The 18,040-nt window shown below is 47.9% G+C and overlaps 2 protein-coding genes and 1 pseudogene across 2 annotated transcripts; 1 reads left to right on the top strand and 2 right to left on the bottom strand.

The window, feature by feature from the left end:
* Positions 1 to 248: 248 nt before the first annotated feature.
* Positions 249 to 1,208, bottom strand: LOC112938254 (uncharacterized; annotated as a pseudogene).
* Positions 1,209 to 8,573: 7,365 nt separating this feature from the next.
* On the top strand, positions 8,574 to 10,478 carry LOC9266373 (plant cysteine oxidase 2). The gene is made up of 5 exons (XM_015773826.3): positions 8,574 to 9,106; positions 9,205 to 9,332; positions 9,472 to 9,625; positions 9,726 to 9,923; positions 10,011 to 10,478. Exons 1-5 carry the CDS (start codon positions 8,827 to 8,829, stop codon positions 10,160 to 10,162), a joined length of 912 nt encoding a protein of 303 aa, XP_015629312.1. The 5' UTR covers positions 8,574 to 8,826; the 3' UTR covers positions 10,163 to 10,478.
* Positions 10,479 to 13,815: 3,337 nt separating this feature from the next.
* Positions 13,816 to 17,871, bottom strand: LOC4333608 (membrin-11). The gene is made up of 4 exons (XM_015777599.3): positions 17,491 to 17,871; positions 14,798 to 14,918; positions 14,560 to 14,709; positions 13,816 to 14,437 (listed from the first exon to the last, which is right to left on the bottom strand). Exons 1-4 carry the CDS (start codon positions 17,790 to 17,792, stop codon positions 14,276 to 14,278), a joined length of 735 nt encoding a protein of 244 aa, XP_015633085.1. The 5' UTR covers positions 17,793 to 17,871; the 3' UTR covers positions 13,816 to 14,275.
* Between the last annotated feature and the right edge of the window lie 169 nt (positions 17,872 to 18,040).

An 18,040-nucleotide genomic window follows, 5' to 3' on the forward strand; every position in this document is an offset into this window, starting at 1 on the left:
ATTAGCTCTCATTTATGAAATTAGATTTTTTATTAGTCTATGTTTAATAGACTAAATTAGCGTCCAAACATCCGATGTGACATGGGCTTTTTAGCCCCATCTAAACACCCCCTAAGCCTCCTAACATAATTTAAAGTGTTAATTGGATACATGTCACTGTAAATGTGGCAAATAAAAAAAATACCACTACTATTCACGTTATCAACTAGGTGCCCCTGGAAATTTTTAAAACTGGAACCATGCCACTCCCGTCACTATTTCGTCCTTTCTCTCATGTCGTCATCCTCATCGACTCATCATCACCAGCGGCGGCACAGCGCGCGCGGGGAGCGGGCATGGCTGCCGCCGGCGAGGACAGTCGAGGGGCGTGGGGAGCGGGCGCGCACCGGATGCTCGTCTCTTTCCAGAACAGCGTCCACTCGTCTGGCTGCTCCGGGTGTAGGCGGTAGCTGCAGCCTGCAGGTCTCCTCGACGTGCACCAACGCCCGGAGGTTGGCGTTGCGGGAGACCACCCACATGGCCCGAGCGGGCCCGTCCACGGTGGTGCTTGACGCAGAGCACCACGGCGGCGGGGACGACGAGGCCGCGGAGGAGGAGCAGGAGCGGCGGCGCCCGGCCCGCGATGGCGTGCACGGCGTCGATGCGCCCCAATCCAGCGTCGACGCGACGGAAGAGCATGTGCACATCGAGGATATGCGACAGCGCGCCGCCGCGCGGTGCCTCATCCGTTGCCTCGCCCGCCGGCGCGACTCCGGGGAGCGGGCGCAGCCGCAGCAGCCCAAGCCGGCGTCCGACGACGGCGCCAACACCGGTAGGTCAAGGGCGGTCGGCGCTGCATCTGCCTGTCAGAGCTGAGGCGGACGGCGCCATCTGCCTGTCGGAGCTGGCGGACGGCGGCGAGCGCGTCCACGTGCTCCCGGCGTGCGGGCACAGCTCCCGCCGGCGACGAGGAGACGATGAGCTACCAGAAAGTGCCATTCCGTGATTTCTTAGGTCGTTCTACCGTGATTTCTCTGATGGAATATTTGGTTTTTTTTGTTTCTGTGGATGCAGGGTACTTGCAGCCGTACCCGCTGCCGCCGTCGTCGACGTTGTCCTCTTTGCAGTCGCAGGGAGTCACACGTCGGGCCGAACACCATCGAGGCGTGCGTCGTCGTCGTGTCCTCGCCGGCGGCGAGCGGCCTCGGGCGCAGCACGTAGTGGTCCATGAGGCTTCAGTTGAGGGGGCCGTAGAGGCCGTCGTCGATCCAGTACTCCCGGAGCTCGCCGCGGGTGCCCTTCCCGATGACGCGCGTGGGCGTGGCGAGGGTGAACGCCGTCTCGGCGAAGTACCGGCCGGGCTCGCCGATCACCTCGACGCAGGGGAGGTCTCCGAAGTAGCGCTCGAGCGCGTGGTCATTCCTCGATTGGCTTTTGCGCCGGTGAAAGAAACAGTAGCTACCAAAAGCAGGGCCCAACCATCATACGGGGCCAACAAACCATATTATGGGATCCAATTTTTAGTTCTCTCTTTGAGGTGGTAAAGATTTTAGAGTCTAATTTTTTTTAATGGTCCCAATCCATATTTTTTTCGGAATATAATATTAGTACTATGTTGGAGATGTTCTTATAATCCATGGAGATAGATTTTCATCCCTCAAGAAAATGTGATCCTTTTTTACATATCATCTAAATATTATCAAAAAAATTTAAAAAATTGAAAACATTGATTTATATGAAATATATCACTCCACAAACATGTAAGGCTAAATTCAGCTTATACAAGTTACAACAAAAAAATTAAATTGAATAGTTAATGTACATTCATGGTTATATTTGTTATTTTTTTAACTTGTAGAAGCTGAATTTGAACTTACATGTTTGTGAGTGATATATTTCATATTAATTTATCTTGTTATTTTTTTCAAAATTTTTAAACACTTTTCCATAAACCACTCACTGAATATAAAAGGAACTCATGACTATACCTATAGATAGAGAAGATGAATCTCACTGTTGTACACCCTAGATAATGGAATGAAAGAAACAATGGTTCTCACCGTTATATCATGTATCTTCTAAGCATGTGTTTGGTTTCGCGACTAGATGGGATGTTATGAAACCTTCCCTGATTTTAGGGTTAGGATGATTCCACTCGCATGTTTGATTCGTAGGATGGGACGATCCCGATTTTTTGTTTGCATGAAGAGATGAAGGAGAGATGGGATGGACACCGTTTGCAACCACTGTGAATGACTAGGCCGGCGTGCGAGTGAGCAAGCCGTCCGCACGCCGGCAGAGTTCGCAAGCAAGCAAAGGAGCGGTGAGTGAGATGGGCCGGCGGGCAGGCAAGCAAACCGGAGGCAAGCAAGAGGAAGAGTGGCGAGGGCAGGCTCGCAAGATGGACGACGGCGGGCAGAGGTGCGTGATGGTCGCCAGTTGGACGGAGGAGCTCGACTCGACAATGGCCCAGTAGGCAAGCGAGCAGGTGGGCGGAGCTCGCCAGTAGGCGGAGGTGCAGGTGCGAGTAGGCGGGCAAGCAGTCTGGTGTGCAAGCAAGCAAGTGGAGGAGAAAGCGGTGCATGTGGGCAAGCAAGCTGGCGGTGAGAAGGAAGAGGAACGGCATAAAGGGGTGAGCAAGTGGGCGGGAAGAAGAGGAGCGCAATGACTGTCGGGCAAGCAGAGGAGTAGGCTAGCAGAGGAGCTCACCTCAATGACGACCGGGCGAGCAAGCAGAGGAGCGGGTGAAGGAGCGGCGCAAGTAGGCGAGCAAGCCGGTGCACGGAGGAGCACGACCAGTGGGCGACAGTGCAAGCAAGCAGGTGGTCAAGCGTGCGAGCACACGGGGCGAAGCGGCGTGGCTCACGCCGTGTGCCCGACCCAGGTGGGTCAAACTCGTCCGATCATTTTTGCCGAATGATTTGGTCCCGGATGTGAGGGAAATATTCCTCTAAAAAAATCAACCCATCCCAGCCATCTCAAACCAAATCTATGAAAAAGTGGTTCGATCCAATTCGATCCAACCTATCCCTCTAACCAAACGTATGCTTTGCATACAACTTCTTTGAACTACGTAGTAGTACTCCCTCTGTATTTTACAGGGCATAGATATTTCCTTGTGAAGATCAAGGCGTGAAGGTGGCCCATGATTTCTTTCGCATATTAAATACTGACGGAGCGTGGGGCTCCTCACCGGGAGACCGCACTGGCCCCCCTTTGCCGGTTCGGCCGGGGACCCTGGGTGAGACTCTAAACTCCCAATCTGTATGTGGAAGGTTCGCCAGACAGGAAGCACAGAAAACACAGGCGATGTATACAGGTTCGGGCCGCTGAGAAGCGTAATACCCTACTCCTGTGTTTTGGGAGATCTGTGTATGAAAGAGCTACAAAGTATGAGCTAGCCTCTCCCTTGTTCTGGGTTCCTAATCTGGAAAGGTCCAGTCCAAGAAAAAACTCCCTCTCCCTAAAATCTATCCCCCTTCTCTCCGTGGGCAAGGTCCTCCTTTTATCCCTTTTTTCCCGGGATACCACATGCACCATCCCCCCTTTTTTATGGGGACTTACCCTACCTTTTCATAAATAGACGGAGATCTGCATGGTTGCCGTTCAAGTCACCTTCTGGTGGGACGGCCCGCACCTACCTCCTCTTTCGCCGGGAGCAGGCGCGACGTAGAATCATGGCTGTCTGCTGGCGACATGACCGGTGTTAGAATGGTCACAAATCGGTCATTCTTGTCCACCACGCGTCAGCTTAACAATCTGCACGTTGGCCCTCCTTCACACTACATTTTGCCTGTAATGGTTAGGATGAAGCCTGGCATATATCTGATCAGAACTAACGTGCCATCTCTGGGAGGTAACACGCTAGCTCCAGCTGGGGACGAGCGCCTAGAAGCCCTCGTCCTGACGGGATGGGGCGAGGCGTGCGTCAGACCGCCTGTCGCCACCTAATCCCGCGATCTGACCGGTCTGTGACTGGTCACAGGCCGGATAAATGAGTGTAATGCACTACGTTACATGCGTCGCGACACGCTCAGTCAAACCGCAATAAATGTGGTTAGGTGAGCCCCACTGTGCTCACCTACCCCATACACGCGGAGCGAAAACCCACGAGGGGTCGGGGCACCTCGGCCCTCGGGGCCGAGGGGGGTGCAGCCCGACCCCCTCGGGGGGACTGAGAGGAGGGCGAACACACCACCTTCGGGCCCGACGTCCCCCGAGGGTGCCAGGCCACGTGGGCGATTGTGTCTGCCTCAAGCCTCTAGTCACGATACTCCCGATCCCATGTCACCGACAAATACACACTAATCTGGGTGTGAAAATTCAATTTCCTTTGCGCATTGCCTCATTCTCCACGCATTCAGACAGAGTAATGACTCTAAGCTTGCATGCTTGAAGGATTAATTGCATAAGCACACATCTTTCCTTCTCTAATATATTAATTTTAGCAACTAGATTAGCATTTCCAACATCCTTTTGCTTCCCCATTGCTTCCATCTATTCCTTTTGCCTAGCAGCATTGGACTCCATCTGCACCTTTACATCAATAAGTGTAGATCGAAGCTCTTTGATCCCCTCCCTACTGGAGTATACAGTGTCTCACAGATCATTCAACAATTGTTTCAGGAAAGGAGTACTCTCCCCATCATCATACCAATCCCAAAATCCTACAGATTCAGCACCTCCATTACAATTCAACATCAGAAAAGCACATGATTCAACTTGGTTTAAAATGTACTACCTCCGTTTCAGGTTATAAGACGTTTTGACTCTAGCCAAAGTCAAACTACTTTCACTTTGACTAATTCTATAGAAAAATGTAGTAATATTCACAACACCAACATATTTTCATTAAATCTATAATTGAATAAATTTTTATAATATATTAGTTTTGGGTTAAAAATATTACTACTTTTTTCTACAAAATTAGTCAAACTAACAATAGTTTAACTTTGACAAAAGTCAAAACATCTTATAACCTGAAACGGAGGGAGTACTAACCTGTCTATTCAGGTAAGCCAAATACCTCCTTCCAGGATGCAATTCACTCCAAGAGATCCACCTTGCTGCTTTCTCTTACATTTGCAGAACACGGTCGGCTCATATTCTAGCGGGCGCTCTCTGTCTGGCACTGGAGTTGGTCGACCCACATTGCCGCCTCCACTCGACGAACAAGTAGACCCTCGTGGCATGCTTAAGCTCTGTGGCATACCTGTGCTCTACCTGTCCCGTGCTTGCGCTTCGCCGTCGTGCGTGTGCCTCACCGCTACACTTTTGCCGCGCCGCCGCGGGTGTGCCGCACTACCGTGTGAGCGTCGTGCTTGCGCCACGCCGCTACACCACACAGTCCCACCTACGCTCCTTTCACCACGCCCCCACGCCGCCGTGCCGCCCAGCTCCGCTTGCGCTGCTAAGGTTAGGGGTTTGGGTTGGGGAATTTTCCACAGGAGAGAGAGAGGGAGGGGTATTTTTATGTTACTGCTACATTATTTACCATGTAGGTGTGTCATGTCAGATCAAACGGGTAAAACCAGCCAAAATTGGTCGTGGGGGGTTAAGTATCCGGATTAAATTGTTTAAGAGGGTATTATGTCTGGTATTATACTTTAGAGGGTAAATCGGACTTAACCCTTATATATATTCACCTTCAGGATCCTCTCTAGATAGTACATTTGGGGTTGGTCTGGGCTGCCAATATTTCCGGTACTATCATTTTGGGCCTAAAACCCAAATTAAACACCATTTCGGTCGGGGCAGCAAACCTGAATGGGCTCGCGAAACTCCAATTCCCCGAATGCATGCTCGCTGGCATCAGTCCATAACGTTCTGTTCCATATGCCGCGACAATATTCCCATCGTTGAGCCGATTGTGTGTCCGTGGGCGCACCAGATGAATAGGCCGGTAACGTTGACCGGCCATCACGCATGTACGTAGTTTATCACATACGTAGGGCCGCTGCCTGGTAGGCGTACTAGCATGGGTACATGAGCATCGGGGCCTGCATGTCACACAGTGCCTACGGACGACGGTCTACGGCTGCAGTGACCGACAAAATCGATCGATACGGAATTCAGTGCGCGGTGCGCCGCTACCGGCACGTACGTTGAAGCATCAGCGACGCAGGCACGCAGCACCGGCATGGTCGGTGCGTGCATGCCAGGCTCCCCCTACCTTTCCACTCTATATGTTAGGCCCTGTTTAGTTCCACATAAAAATTTTACATCATGTCACATCAAAACGTTTAACACATATATAAATATTAAATATAGACTAAAAATAAGTAATTACACAGAATATAACTATTTTGCGAGACAAATTTTTTAAACAATGTGGTGCTACAGTAATAACGGATTAATTATGCTTAATAAATTCGCACTGCTAATGTACTGCTCTATTTTTCGTGCGCATGTGTTTCCGATACACAGCAACGAACGCAGCCTAAATTTTTCATACCGTTTTTCAACCATTTACCATTTATGTTATATATCAAATTTATTTTTCTAATTTTTTTTGTATTGATATCGATACAACGTGATTTAAATGATAAATATGATCGATCGTCCACCGTTTGAGCGTCATTTTCCAAAAGATACTATCGATTCCAATCCTTTCTGATCGTTTTCACCACGCCTACGCCTACGACTACCCGCGCGCGCGGTCCAGGCAAAAAAACCATGGGCCATCCCGTGCATGCAGCCTGGCAAGCAGTCATGCTGGGCCTTCTTCCGTCGGGGGACTCTCCCCCCCACGCAACATGCGTGCGCACATGAGACCCATCACCACACCACCGTACCGCCACGAGACCCAGCCACGACGACGACCACGGGAATTCCAGCAACTGTGTGCTCTCCTCTGCTCTTTTTCCGCCCCCCGACCCCCCTCTCCACCCTTTTCCCGAGACCCTAGATATTCGAGAAGACGAAGAAGAATCACCGGTAATCACGACCGGGTATGGGTATGATGATGAATGAGAGGCGGCAGGATTTCCCTTTCGGTTGGCCCCTAGCTTCTCTGCTCTCCCCATCCCACTCGCCCGCCTTTTCTCTGGACCAAGACGTACCATGAAATTGCGTTGCGAATAGGGCTTGAGAAAAAAAGGTTATAATATTTGCTTGATGTTGGTTAGGATCATAGATACGGTGTGCGCCTGCTACGTGGCAGGAGTTGTTAAACAATTACCGCGCGAATGAGTCAACATGCAGGTACGTGCGGTGAGTAGTGAGCGTTTTCACTTTCACATTGCGTCTGAAGTAATCAGGGGATGTTTGATTAAGTGTCACCCGTTACCACATCACACATTAGACATATCACAAATTATTAGCTTAGTATTTGGTTGCTTGTTTCAGTTGCGACAAGTCAAGCCAAACATTTCACACTTGTGGCTAACAAATTGTTGGCCACATTTTATTTGTTATTCTACACCTATAGCAAATTGAGTTGTGGCAATGTTAGGCAACAACCAAACAAACACTTAACCTACTTAGTGTATGTACAATGGTATTTATTAGCAGTCTCTCTTTATTGTCATGCAAGTATATTTGGTGGCGTGGAAGAGAGAGGAAGAAGGAAAGAGAAAGATGGTTGCTACGCATGACAACGGTATAGAGTCGACTCTTACAATTTATTAGGAAATTTTTCGTTGCATTGAGTCTAATAAAGGAAAGATGACTAGTAATAAAGTATTTTGGTATATTAATAGTTAGAAACCGTATTGTTTTAACTATGATAGTGTCTAGTTAACATATAGCCCTAAACGGTCCATGAAATACTCGATCCATTCCCGTAATTAACCACTTCTGTACTTGGAAATGGAATGGGAAACAGGTAACACCAGAAATGTAAACAATATCACCATAAAATTGAAAGATATCACTAGCGGAACTATCAAACTATAAAACCTCAGAAACATCTATCACACCATAATGGAAAGCAAACCACATTAAATTTGATATACAGTTCGATCTTAATTCTTAAATTATAGAGACAGCTTGCTCTCTATGCTTGGTTTGTACTATCAGACTCCATGCAGTAGCGTGTCAATGACGCACGGTAGGTTCTCAAAGTCAAAATTTTCACCGCAGAAGTGAACTTTTTTTGCTGCTTTGATGGAGCTGTGGAAGACTGGAAGTGGACTACTACCTCTGCAGCCACGAACACCGGTGGGCGCCACCCGTCCAGCATCACTTGCGAGACCGACAAGCGATTGGTCCGTCGCGTTGGCGTAAATTCCCATCCACCCCCCGTCCCCACGTGGCGCGCGCCGGCGCCACGACAAATCGTGGCCGTCCGTCCCCGCACAGCGGTTTTCCCCGCGAAAAGGCGGGCGCCCGAGACCACGCGCGCGCGAGGGAGAGAGAACGAAACGAACCAACCGAAACGCTATGGATTTCCTACCTCCCGCTTGGCTTCTCCTCGAATCCGATAGCTGGGAAACGGAGAGACCGGGGAGGAAAAAGTACACGCGGTTCTTGGAATCCACCGGTATTTTTGATCCATCCATCCACTTCTCCACCGTCTCCATGGCTGTCCTGTCCGGCCCCTGGTTTTTGCTGCTGACTTATATTAATATTGGTACGCGTCGTCTCCTTCCTTCGTCTCGCTCGCTGCTCCTCCTTATCCGGCTTCCTCTGTCCCCCCGCCGCACCTTGTTTCTTGGCCCGGTTCGTCGCCGGTGACGGTGGAATTGAAAGCGGCGGCGGCGGCGGTCTGGTTCTTCTTGATGCGAGGCTAGCTGACGTTTTTTTTTTGGTTGGCTTCTCGATCGTTGGAGGGGTGTTTTTTTGGTCGGAGAAAGCGCGACGACGTGGTTGAATTGCTCCGGTGAGTGTGTTGTGTTTGAGCTGCCGATGAAGGTGGCGGTGGATCAGGGGAGCAGCGGATCGGTGGAGGCGAAGAGGAGGAGGGAGGCGAAGGGGAGGAGGAGGTCAGGTGGCGGCGGCGGCGGTGGTGGCGGTGGAGGTGGAGGTGGAGGCGCCGTGGTGCGGCGCACGAGGAGGCGCGTGCTGCTGCGGACGCCGGAGCCGGCGCCTCTGCTCAAGCGGCTTTTCGCGGCGTGCCGCGACGTGTTCCGTGGCCCCGGCACCGTGCCGGCGCCCGACGACGTCGCCCTCATCCGCGGCATCCTCGGTACGTAGGCGCCGCAGCCGCCGCCGCTCGCCGCCGCATTGCGTTACTCGAGCTCGCCTTCGCTAACGTTGAACTAACCTGACCTCGATCTCTTGCAGACAAGATAGGCCCCGGAGACGTGAACCTGAGCGCGGAGCACAACTTCTTCAAGGCCACCGACGCCGCCGCGCTGCCGCACCCTCTCGCCATCACGCGGACCACCATCTACACATGCACCAACTTCTCGGTACGAAACTCTCATCACCAGCTCGTGACGAGCTGATCGAAACCGACGTGATTCAATTTGCAGTCGGAATGCACAACAAACGTACACCGAACCTAGTGAAACTGACACGTTTTGTGTGTGTGTTCCTTATCAATCGCAGATAGTGATATTCTTCCTGCCCCCAACGGCGGTCATCCCTCTCCACAACCACCCGGGGATGACCGTGTTCAGCAAGCTGCTCCTCGGCTCGCTCCACATCAAGTCCTACGACTGGGCCGAGCCCGCCGTCTTCGCCGCCGGCTCCGGCGATCGCCGTAAGCTCTCCACTCTTAAATGCTACTCGTCTCCATCCAAATTTTCAAAATTCGCTAGCGAATAACGCGTGACGTGATTTGTGATTTCTCTCTTTTGCAGTGAGGCTGGCGGAGGTGGTGCGCGACGGCGGGTTCAGCGCGCCGAGCGACACGCTGGTGCTGTACCCGGCGGCCGGCGGCAACATGCACCAGTTCACGGCGGCGACGCCGTGCGCGCTCCTCGACGTCCTCGGACCTCCGTACTCCGAGGACCGGGACTGCACCTACTACCAGGACTTCCCCTACTCCCACTGCCCAAGTACGCGCGCGAGCGAGCCACCACCACCACCACTCCACTGAATTTCTCTGCAATAGCGAGCTGACCATGCATGCCATGTGTGTACAGGTGACGACATTGCAGAGCTGCGTCGCCATGGCGGCGGCATGGACGACGAGCAGATCAGCAGGATGCGGCAGCTGGGGTGGCTGAAGGAGACGGCCATGCCCAAGGACCTGGAGATGTACGAGATGCCGTACAGAGGCCCGCCCATCCTGTAGAACGTAATTAGTACAATCCGCAGAGGCATTAATTGCAGGAGCAGTTTCATGCGGTGCCTCTCGATCTCAAAGTCTTGATCTCATAGATTTTCCGTAGCGAGGCGGTAATTAGTGCTGTCTCGATCGATCTGATCTTCTTCATTTCGATGATCAAAACTCTGCTCAGGTTAATTACTTTCTTGCGCCGGTGCGTGTGGGTACATATTGACAAAGCGTGTGTGAGTGTGTGCAAAATGCATGTCTCGATCCATCGTACTTGTGTTCTCTTTTTGATGGTTAATAGAAGATCACCAGTGATGGTTGATAGATTAAATCAGGGTTTTAACCGGTCATTAATGATTGACACACGGATTTAATTAGTTTTACTGGCCCGGGCCGGGAGTCACAGTGGTTGCCGTTAGGTGGTCGAGTCTTTGGTGCTCACAAGTTGGGTGCAATCTTGTCGTCTCTTGGAATCCTGCTCGCAGTTTTGAACTTCTACCCCTTGTTTGAAACCAAATTTTCTACAAACTCTCGAAGCGAAACGATTTGGTCATGAGTTTGGCCCCCGGCCATGTTGAACCGTTCAAGAAACGGCCATGTTGTTCTTCCGACGAATAATAAACATGTAATAGTCCGTACCGTACATAAGCCTATTTGTTAATACGCAGTATTTAAAAATAAGGCATGTAGTGTGGCTGCTTAATTATAGCTAGCTAATGCAATTAACTAAGAAAACCCTCCGGTGCGATCGAGTCGTTTGGGCTTTAACAAAATCACGCTGCGCAAATTAAGCAAGTGGTGAGCCGTCACCGGTCACGTGGTAGTAAGTAATAGCAGTACGCCAGTACGTCGAGACCGGCACAGTAGCACACCGTTTTGGCTGGGCTGGGGGGGGGGGGGGGGGGCGCTCGTTGGATTACTGGATTTTGTGAGGTGGATGAATCTAGCCACGAAAAAACAGCATGCGGAGCAGCAGGAGAGGGGAGGCCAAGTGGTTCGAATTCGACGGACCAACGTACTATAGCAGGAGCAGGGTGGCTTTGTCTGCTGCTTCCGTTGTCCGGATCACGTAGACACGTAGGCATGGGATTAGTAAAGTGCATGGTGGCTTGGGCTCTCTCTCTCTCTTTTTTTTACTCTTTTTCTCACTGGAATTGGCAGCTCCGTAGTTCCGGAATTGGTAAAACCACGTGCGGGCATGCGGGCCCTGCCTACCCACCTGAAGCGGGATTGGCCCCCTTTTTTGTTCACATGCCCGGCCCACAAGGTTACTTAAAATGTTTAGCCCGGCTTGGCTAGGACCTATCCATCTTAACTACTACTCCTCCTTAGCCTCTCCAAACACCGAGAGCTTTGCTGTAAGGATGTAACGGGTTAATCCGCTAACCCGTTCGTTTTTATCTATAAATGAGTTTGTGGATTAGCCATTTTAGGTTGAGTTCGTTTCTCATGGTCCCAACTCTCGTTCCTCTTTTTTCACGTGCACGCTTTTCATACTGTTAAACGGTGTTTTTTTTCTAAAAAAATTATATGAAAGTTGCTTTAAAAAATTATATTAATCCATTTTCAAGTTTTTTTAGCTAATGAACTGCTCCGTTTTATGTGCCGGAAGGGAGCGTTCCCAACCAATACAAACGAATACAGCCTTAGGGCAATTATTATAATGCTCCATATGCTACCCCTAAGAGTACCACGTTGGATTGAGTATTTGAGTGATGAGGCGGAGGAGAGAAATGATGAGCCACCCCTAAGAGCAAGGTTAATAGTATAGCCGATTGCCAACTACAGTTCATTTTATAGCTAATGCTGAAGCCAACTACTCATACAATAGGTTGCCTGTTGGCTAGCTACATCTCATAAATCAAATAATTATTTATAACTAGCACAAATCAATGCGTATGATCAAGAGTGAAGTGGATCATTGTAGCTAATTTTGTTGTGACATTAACATTTATATGCTATAGAATTAATCACAAAACACCACATAGTTCACACTTCACACACTTCCTTGAGGACCAGTAGAGCTCATGACGGCCTGAGGAGGCGGCGTCATCTCCCTCTTCTTCCGATGAGACATGGTGTTGGTGGTGGGGAATTAGGGTTTTAGGCAGGAATTTCTCGTGGGGGCGGGAGAGATTATACAAGGTGGAAGAGGAGCGGGGTTGTGGTCGAGGTGGCCATCAATTTGGTGGCCGGCGAAAGAAGGAGATCGGAAGCGTTGAAATATTGCGATGGGGAATTTTGGAGCGACTGGATTTGTCATATAGATAGATAGTTTCGCGAGCGCGGGAAGGAGAGAAGCGCGGGAGCCGGAGGGAGAGATTGCGCCATCGGAAGAGAAATCGTTGAGGTGGTCTCACGCGCTGAGAATTGATTGTGCGGGGGGGGGGGGGGGCGGTGATCGAGAGGAAGGGGATCGAGAGGGCGATGCGGAGGGGTAGCGTGATCCGCAATGGTTGTGCGGGCCCCACAATGTGTGTTTTTAATCGCCGGGAGTGGCTACAAGCGAGCGATACCGACTAAAAAAATCTCTATCGCCGGGCTACAAATTAGTCGGTCGTTTTATTCTCTCCCCTCCACATAGGAATTTGATGATGTGGCGTAGTTTTGCAATTCACTGAGTCAACTTATTGTACCTGCTCTAAATCAAGAGACAACCTCCGTACAAATTTCAAGAAGGGTGTGAGAGTATTATAGATATTGGTATTTGTGTACTAGGGTAACATAATGTATGGGTTGTCTCTTAGCTCATGAGTGAATAATATGGATAAATTTAGAGGTGGTAGTCATATCTACCATAGCATTTGCCCTTACACTCTTAACGAGCCGCGATGCTATAGTGTCATATCATCAATTTTGTACAAAGACCCTTATGTTTTATATCATCCATGAACCGGTTTCCGCTGTGGTGTAGCAAATTTAATAGTAGAGTACTTAACTACTAACTATAAACATATATATTAGAGCTAGCTTATATAATGGAGTAGATGTATAAGTTTGTTTCTATATATTTTCTTTTCTTCTCTTTCTCTAATCTATGTACTTAGAGCATATGAAGAGCTAACTCTTGTATGAGAATCTACACTTCTTTTTCTCTTTTATCCACGTACGTTTATGGTTGATTTATTTTGCTATTGTATTTGATCTTATGTTCTATTTCTCCTATTGAGGTTTTCGCTGCGGGGTTTGTTTGGACTCGTGCTATTATGCTAGAAAAGGGACTAAAAGGACTAATGCATTTTTTTTAACTATGTATGTAAGTCATATATACTCCATACGTAAAGCATGGAGGGAGTATATACTTTTAAAAAACATGACATGAAAAATGCTAAAGAGGTAGTAGTAAAAAGAAAGGATGCATATATGAAGTGGAGCTTGAGTAGGTGAATTGGAGGTGAAGGTCAAATAGCTACATTTCTGTTTCTTCAGTTTAAACCTGTTTCTTCAGTTTTGACACGCACCACGCTGCAAGCTTGAAATAACCTACTCCTAGTTGACGCCAAACAGCACAGTGCCTCTGAAAATTAAAAATTAAAAATTAAAAAGAGATAACCGAGTAAGGCAGAGTGTGAAGCAGTGGGCGTGTGATGAACTGATGATTTTGTTTCTTTCAACTTGCACATATAGTTGAGGTATACTTGCTACTAGTACTAGAATGAAACAAATGTAAGTTTGTGCTCAAACCGTACTCCAGTTATATAAAAGAGGAAAAGGAAAGGAAGATCATTAAGCATACTATGTTTGTACAGAATGAACTAGAATCCGCAGACAGTAACCCTATCAGTTTTTCTGTACATGTGCAGTATATATATCTGCACCGACCATAGGATACACTTGAATCAGAATTATAGTGATAGACTTACTGTGATGTGCATACAGAAAAGAATTTGATCCACATAGACATAGTGGCATATATACTGGCATGCCGGAAACCCGCGTTGAAAAAGAAAAGCAGCTTTTATGCCCCCCCAGAGAAAGCCCTTGTAACGCTAGTTACCAATCAGAGTTGAGCATGAACAAAAAGGGGATCCAATCTCTTGCCATTCAGTTGTTGATATATCCTCAGAACTACCACTTGTCTCAACTGTCAACTTCCAAACACAAATATGCTGTTTCCGACACACTGCAGCACTAATGCGTCCACCGCCAAAACACAAACATCACCACCACTGTGATCATCATACCAGCATATGCAATCCACTTGTCCACACGGTGCCGCCTCTCAATAAGCTTCAAAACAGAATTTGATAGACCAACGGTGTTCAGAATATCCAACGCTTTCCTTTGAGCACTCTGCAATGCAGGAATTACTATTAATAACAATCATAAATAATTAGACAGTCAAAAGCTAAGAAGATTAACCATGCAAGTTAAAACTGATGTTTCATGGTGAAGATTAATGGGATATGCTTTACCTTTAGACGATCCCTCTGGTCAGCATACTTGTGAAGGATAGCTACTCCTGTTTCATATGCTTCATCAAGCATACGAGAGGAGCTACGAGCTGATTGCATTGCCTGGGCTTCATCATCAAATATCCGAAGGACATGTGAAGACTCACCATTCTGCAAGGATAATTTCCAATTCTTTAATCGAACAATGAAATTAGATTGCAAAAAAGAAACTTCTAGCTTTGTTCGAAGGATTTCTTACAGCTCTCTCAAATAGCTCTGCCCTTTCTTTTGCTTCTAGAACCCTCTTTTTTTGCCGCAGAGAATGTCTGTCAAGGGTTTCCTTTAGCGAATCAACCTCTTCAGACAACTGCTCCACTTTTCTGTCAGGATAACACAAAAGCACAAAACAATGTCATAACATTGAAACAACAAGCCTACAGGATTCATGTTTGGCAATAGTATTAATAATTGCACAAACCCCAGGTTTCTATGCGCAACCAGAAAAATAGAACTCATATTCAGAGCATCAAATGTCAGGATCCTCAGCAGGCGCCTTGCGCGATGCAAGAAACCTAGCTCTTTAAGCATAGCATTCAAAAGGCAGAGGCCAAAATGAAGAAAATTTTAAAAGGGACGCTGATTCCTTAATAAGTCTCGAATTGAGCTTTCCATCTGGAAAATGTAACAGGGTAGCCCTCCTGATAATAACAAGGTTTCTGATGAAGTTCACAATTGTCAGTACAAACAATTAAGGCAACCCTGTTATGGACAACCATGAAGAATTGTTTTACAGGCTTTAGAATATCAACGTTATATAAATTCTATTTCTAAAAAATAGATAAATTAAATGCAAATCTTCACAAAATAAAGAAATACGAACCAATAGGACAAGCTAGTTGAACAAGCTAATTAGAACAATATCCTCTACACCAACCAAAGAAGAATGTGTAATTGTAGATCCAACTAGGCCTTACTTCGGAGCCCATATCCCAACAGGGATCACGGCTTAGTTCCCACTGGCCACTGGTCCGAAGTCTGTGTAATTCTACATCCAACTAGGCCTTACTTCAGAGCCCATATTCCAACAGGGATCACAGCTTAGTCCCCACCGGTCCAGTTCATTTTGGTTAGGGGTTAGGCCAGGATCACAAGTTCACAACCTAGTCCCCACTGGTTTAGTTCATTTGGCAGGGGTTAGGCTGGGATAGAGCCTAATCCCTGCTAGCTCAGTTCATTTTGGCAGGACTTGGGCAGGGATTCCAGCCTAATCTCCGCCAGCTCAGTTCATTTTGGCAGGGCTGCAGGATCCCGGCTAGGATATTGGATCCCAAACAGGCTGATGGCTATGGCCTGAAATTCCATGGTTACCACAAACATAAAAAGACGAGCTTCTGAACTAATCCGTGGTGATAACACAAGAAACAGATGCTTGCTGCTACTGCGAACTCCTAACATGAATGACAAAATATGATCAACCTATTAAATATTTCAAAGAAATGTTTTGCGGATGAGCACAACGAAGAACATAATCCAATGATCAAGTATAGGTCAAGCACTACAGGAACAGCTCACATTGGTGAAGAAAATATTGCTCTGACAAAATTCAAGGTAAAGTACTCAAGTGGCACTATCTAGTAAAAAACAAGACTCAAGGATGCGAAATGATAGCATTTCAGTTGCACTAGGAAGGTAAAAAATATGACAGAGAGCTAATGAGTTAGAAACATATAATAGAAATGAACACTAGCAATTTCTAGCTGCTAAGTTGGTCATGTCAATTCTTGTAAACCTAAGCTTAATTCCCTAATACAAAATATGAGATTCAAACAATCAAAGTATTTCTGTTTGCGGGCTAATTTATGAAATAATCACTGGTCAGTGTAATATTACACAAATTCATATACTACTTGTATGTTGCAGAGTTGCCTCTAACAGCATTTGCATTTAAGTACAGCTCCAGTAGGATGCAATAAAGCAACTGTCCTTTTCAGCTTAACCTTTATTTTAGCGGTTTGATTGCATAGGTAGTGGACTAGTGGCTGTTCTGGTATTGGGGGCATTAATTCCTTAACCAGCTCGAAATGTCTCTGATACGAAAATAAAGTTGATGATGGAAGATTATTAGCTAGCATGTGCAGGTTAGCTGGTAGGTTCAATCAAAGTACTCTGTTAATGCTTATTCATGTCCTCTTTGCCCCTATCAATCATCAAGATGCATATGCTCCAATTTGAGAAAGACTATTTTGTAGCAAGATTTTTTGTTGATATTCTAATGTATTTGAGGCTCCTGCAAGCAACAGACAGAATGAGAGATATTACCCAATGACAGCATCTCTAGCCATGCCATTAATCTCACCATTCAATTCCTTACCAAACATACGAATATACGATTACTCAAACAGGCCAAAAGACGATGTGCACGGAAAGCAACTGATAATGGCAAACTAAATAGATAACTGGCATTTGAGACAACCACTAAAAGCATAAAAACTATGAATAAGTTTAATGGGCCAATTAAACTACCAAAACATTCCCCCCATGCATATTGAACAACTTGAGTTCCATTTCATAAGAGTGATACTCCAGACTACCATGTAAACCTTAAGCCGGTATAGACCAACAGTCTGCATACAATTTGCACAAAAAGCACGACAGCAAGCTAAACTACATCAGTTTGAACAAACAAGAAGCACAATACAGAGTACAAATTAAACTTCTAGGATCGGAATCATCATTTGACATTAAGAGTCGCAATCAAGCAACCGACTAGCAAATTTGTCATCATATTTACCCGCAAATTTGCCTACGGAATAGAACAATCACAATACGAGAATACAGTGATCTGCGCTACACCAACAGCCGAAGCACGGAAAGATCTCTCTAACCTCAACGCCAATTCACCCCTCCTCCGCATGCCGAAAAGAGATTTAGGGATTTGAGGGCGCCCCTTACCTCTTCCAGAGATCACGCTGGCCCTTGGCGGGGATGGATCGCCAGAGCCGGTCCATCTGCGCGCACAGCCCCTGGATCTGGGCCACCTCCCGCCGCACCTCCTCGGCGGCTGCCGAATCCCCGGCACCGCCGCCGCCCCCGACGAGCGGCGCCGAGGAGTAGGAAGACGAGGTGGGCGCCGACGCGAGGCGCTCGACGCGGGCCACGCCGTCCCGGGCCGAGAGCAGCAGCCGCCGCGCGCTCTGGTACATCTCCGACAGCGTCGCGCCGCCGCCGCCGCCTCCGCCGCCGGAGAAATCCATCGCCGCGGTGGTCGGACTTGTCGCGCGAGCTCGGGATCGAGGAGGGGAGGATTAATTTCTTCTTTTTCTTAATTATTTTGGGTTTTTTTTTTGATCGGTTTGGAAGTTGTGAAGCTTGGAAGTAGAGACCGGAAGGTGGGCCCTGGGGTAACCTCCTGACGTGGATGTGACACGTGGCGGATCATGGTTGGTCCGTGATTTCACTGGACCTCAACATGAAGCTGCCTTTGCCTTCCACTCGAAGGCTC

This window comes from Oryza sativa, chromosome 3 (assembly GCF_034140825.1).
Source record: "Oryza sativa Japonica Group chromosome 3, ASM3414082v1".
Taxonomy (NCBI): Eukaryota; Viridiplantae; Streptophyta; class Magnoliopsida; order Poales; family Poaceae; genus Oryza; species Oryza sativa.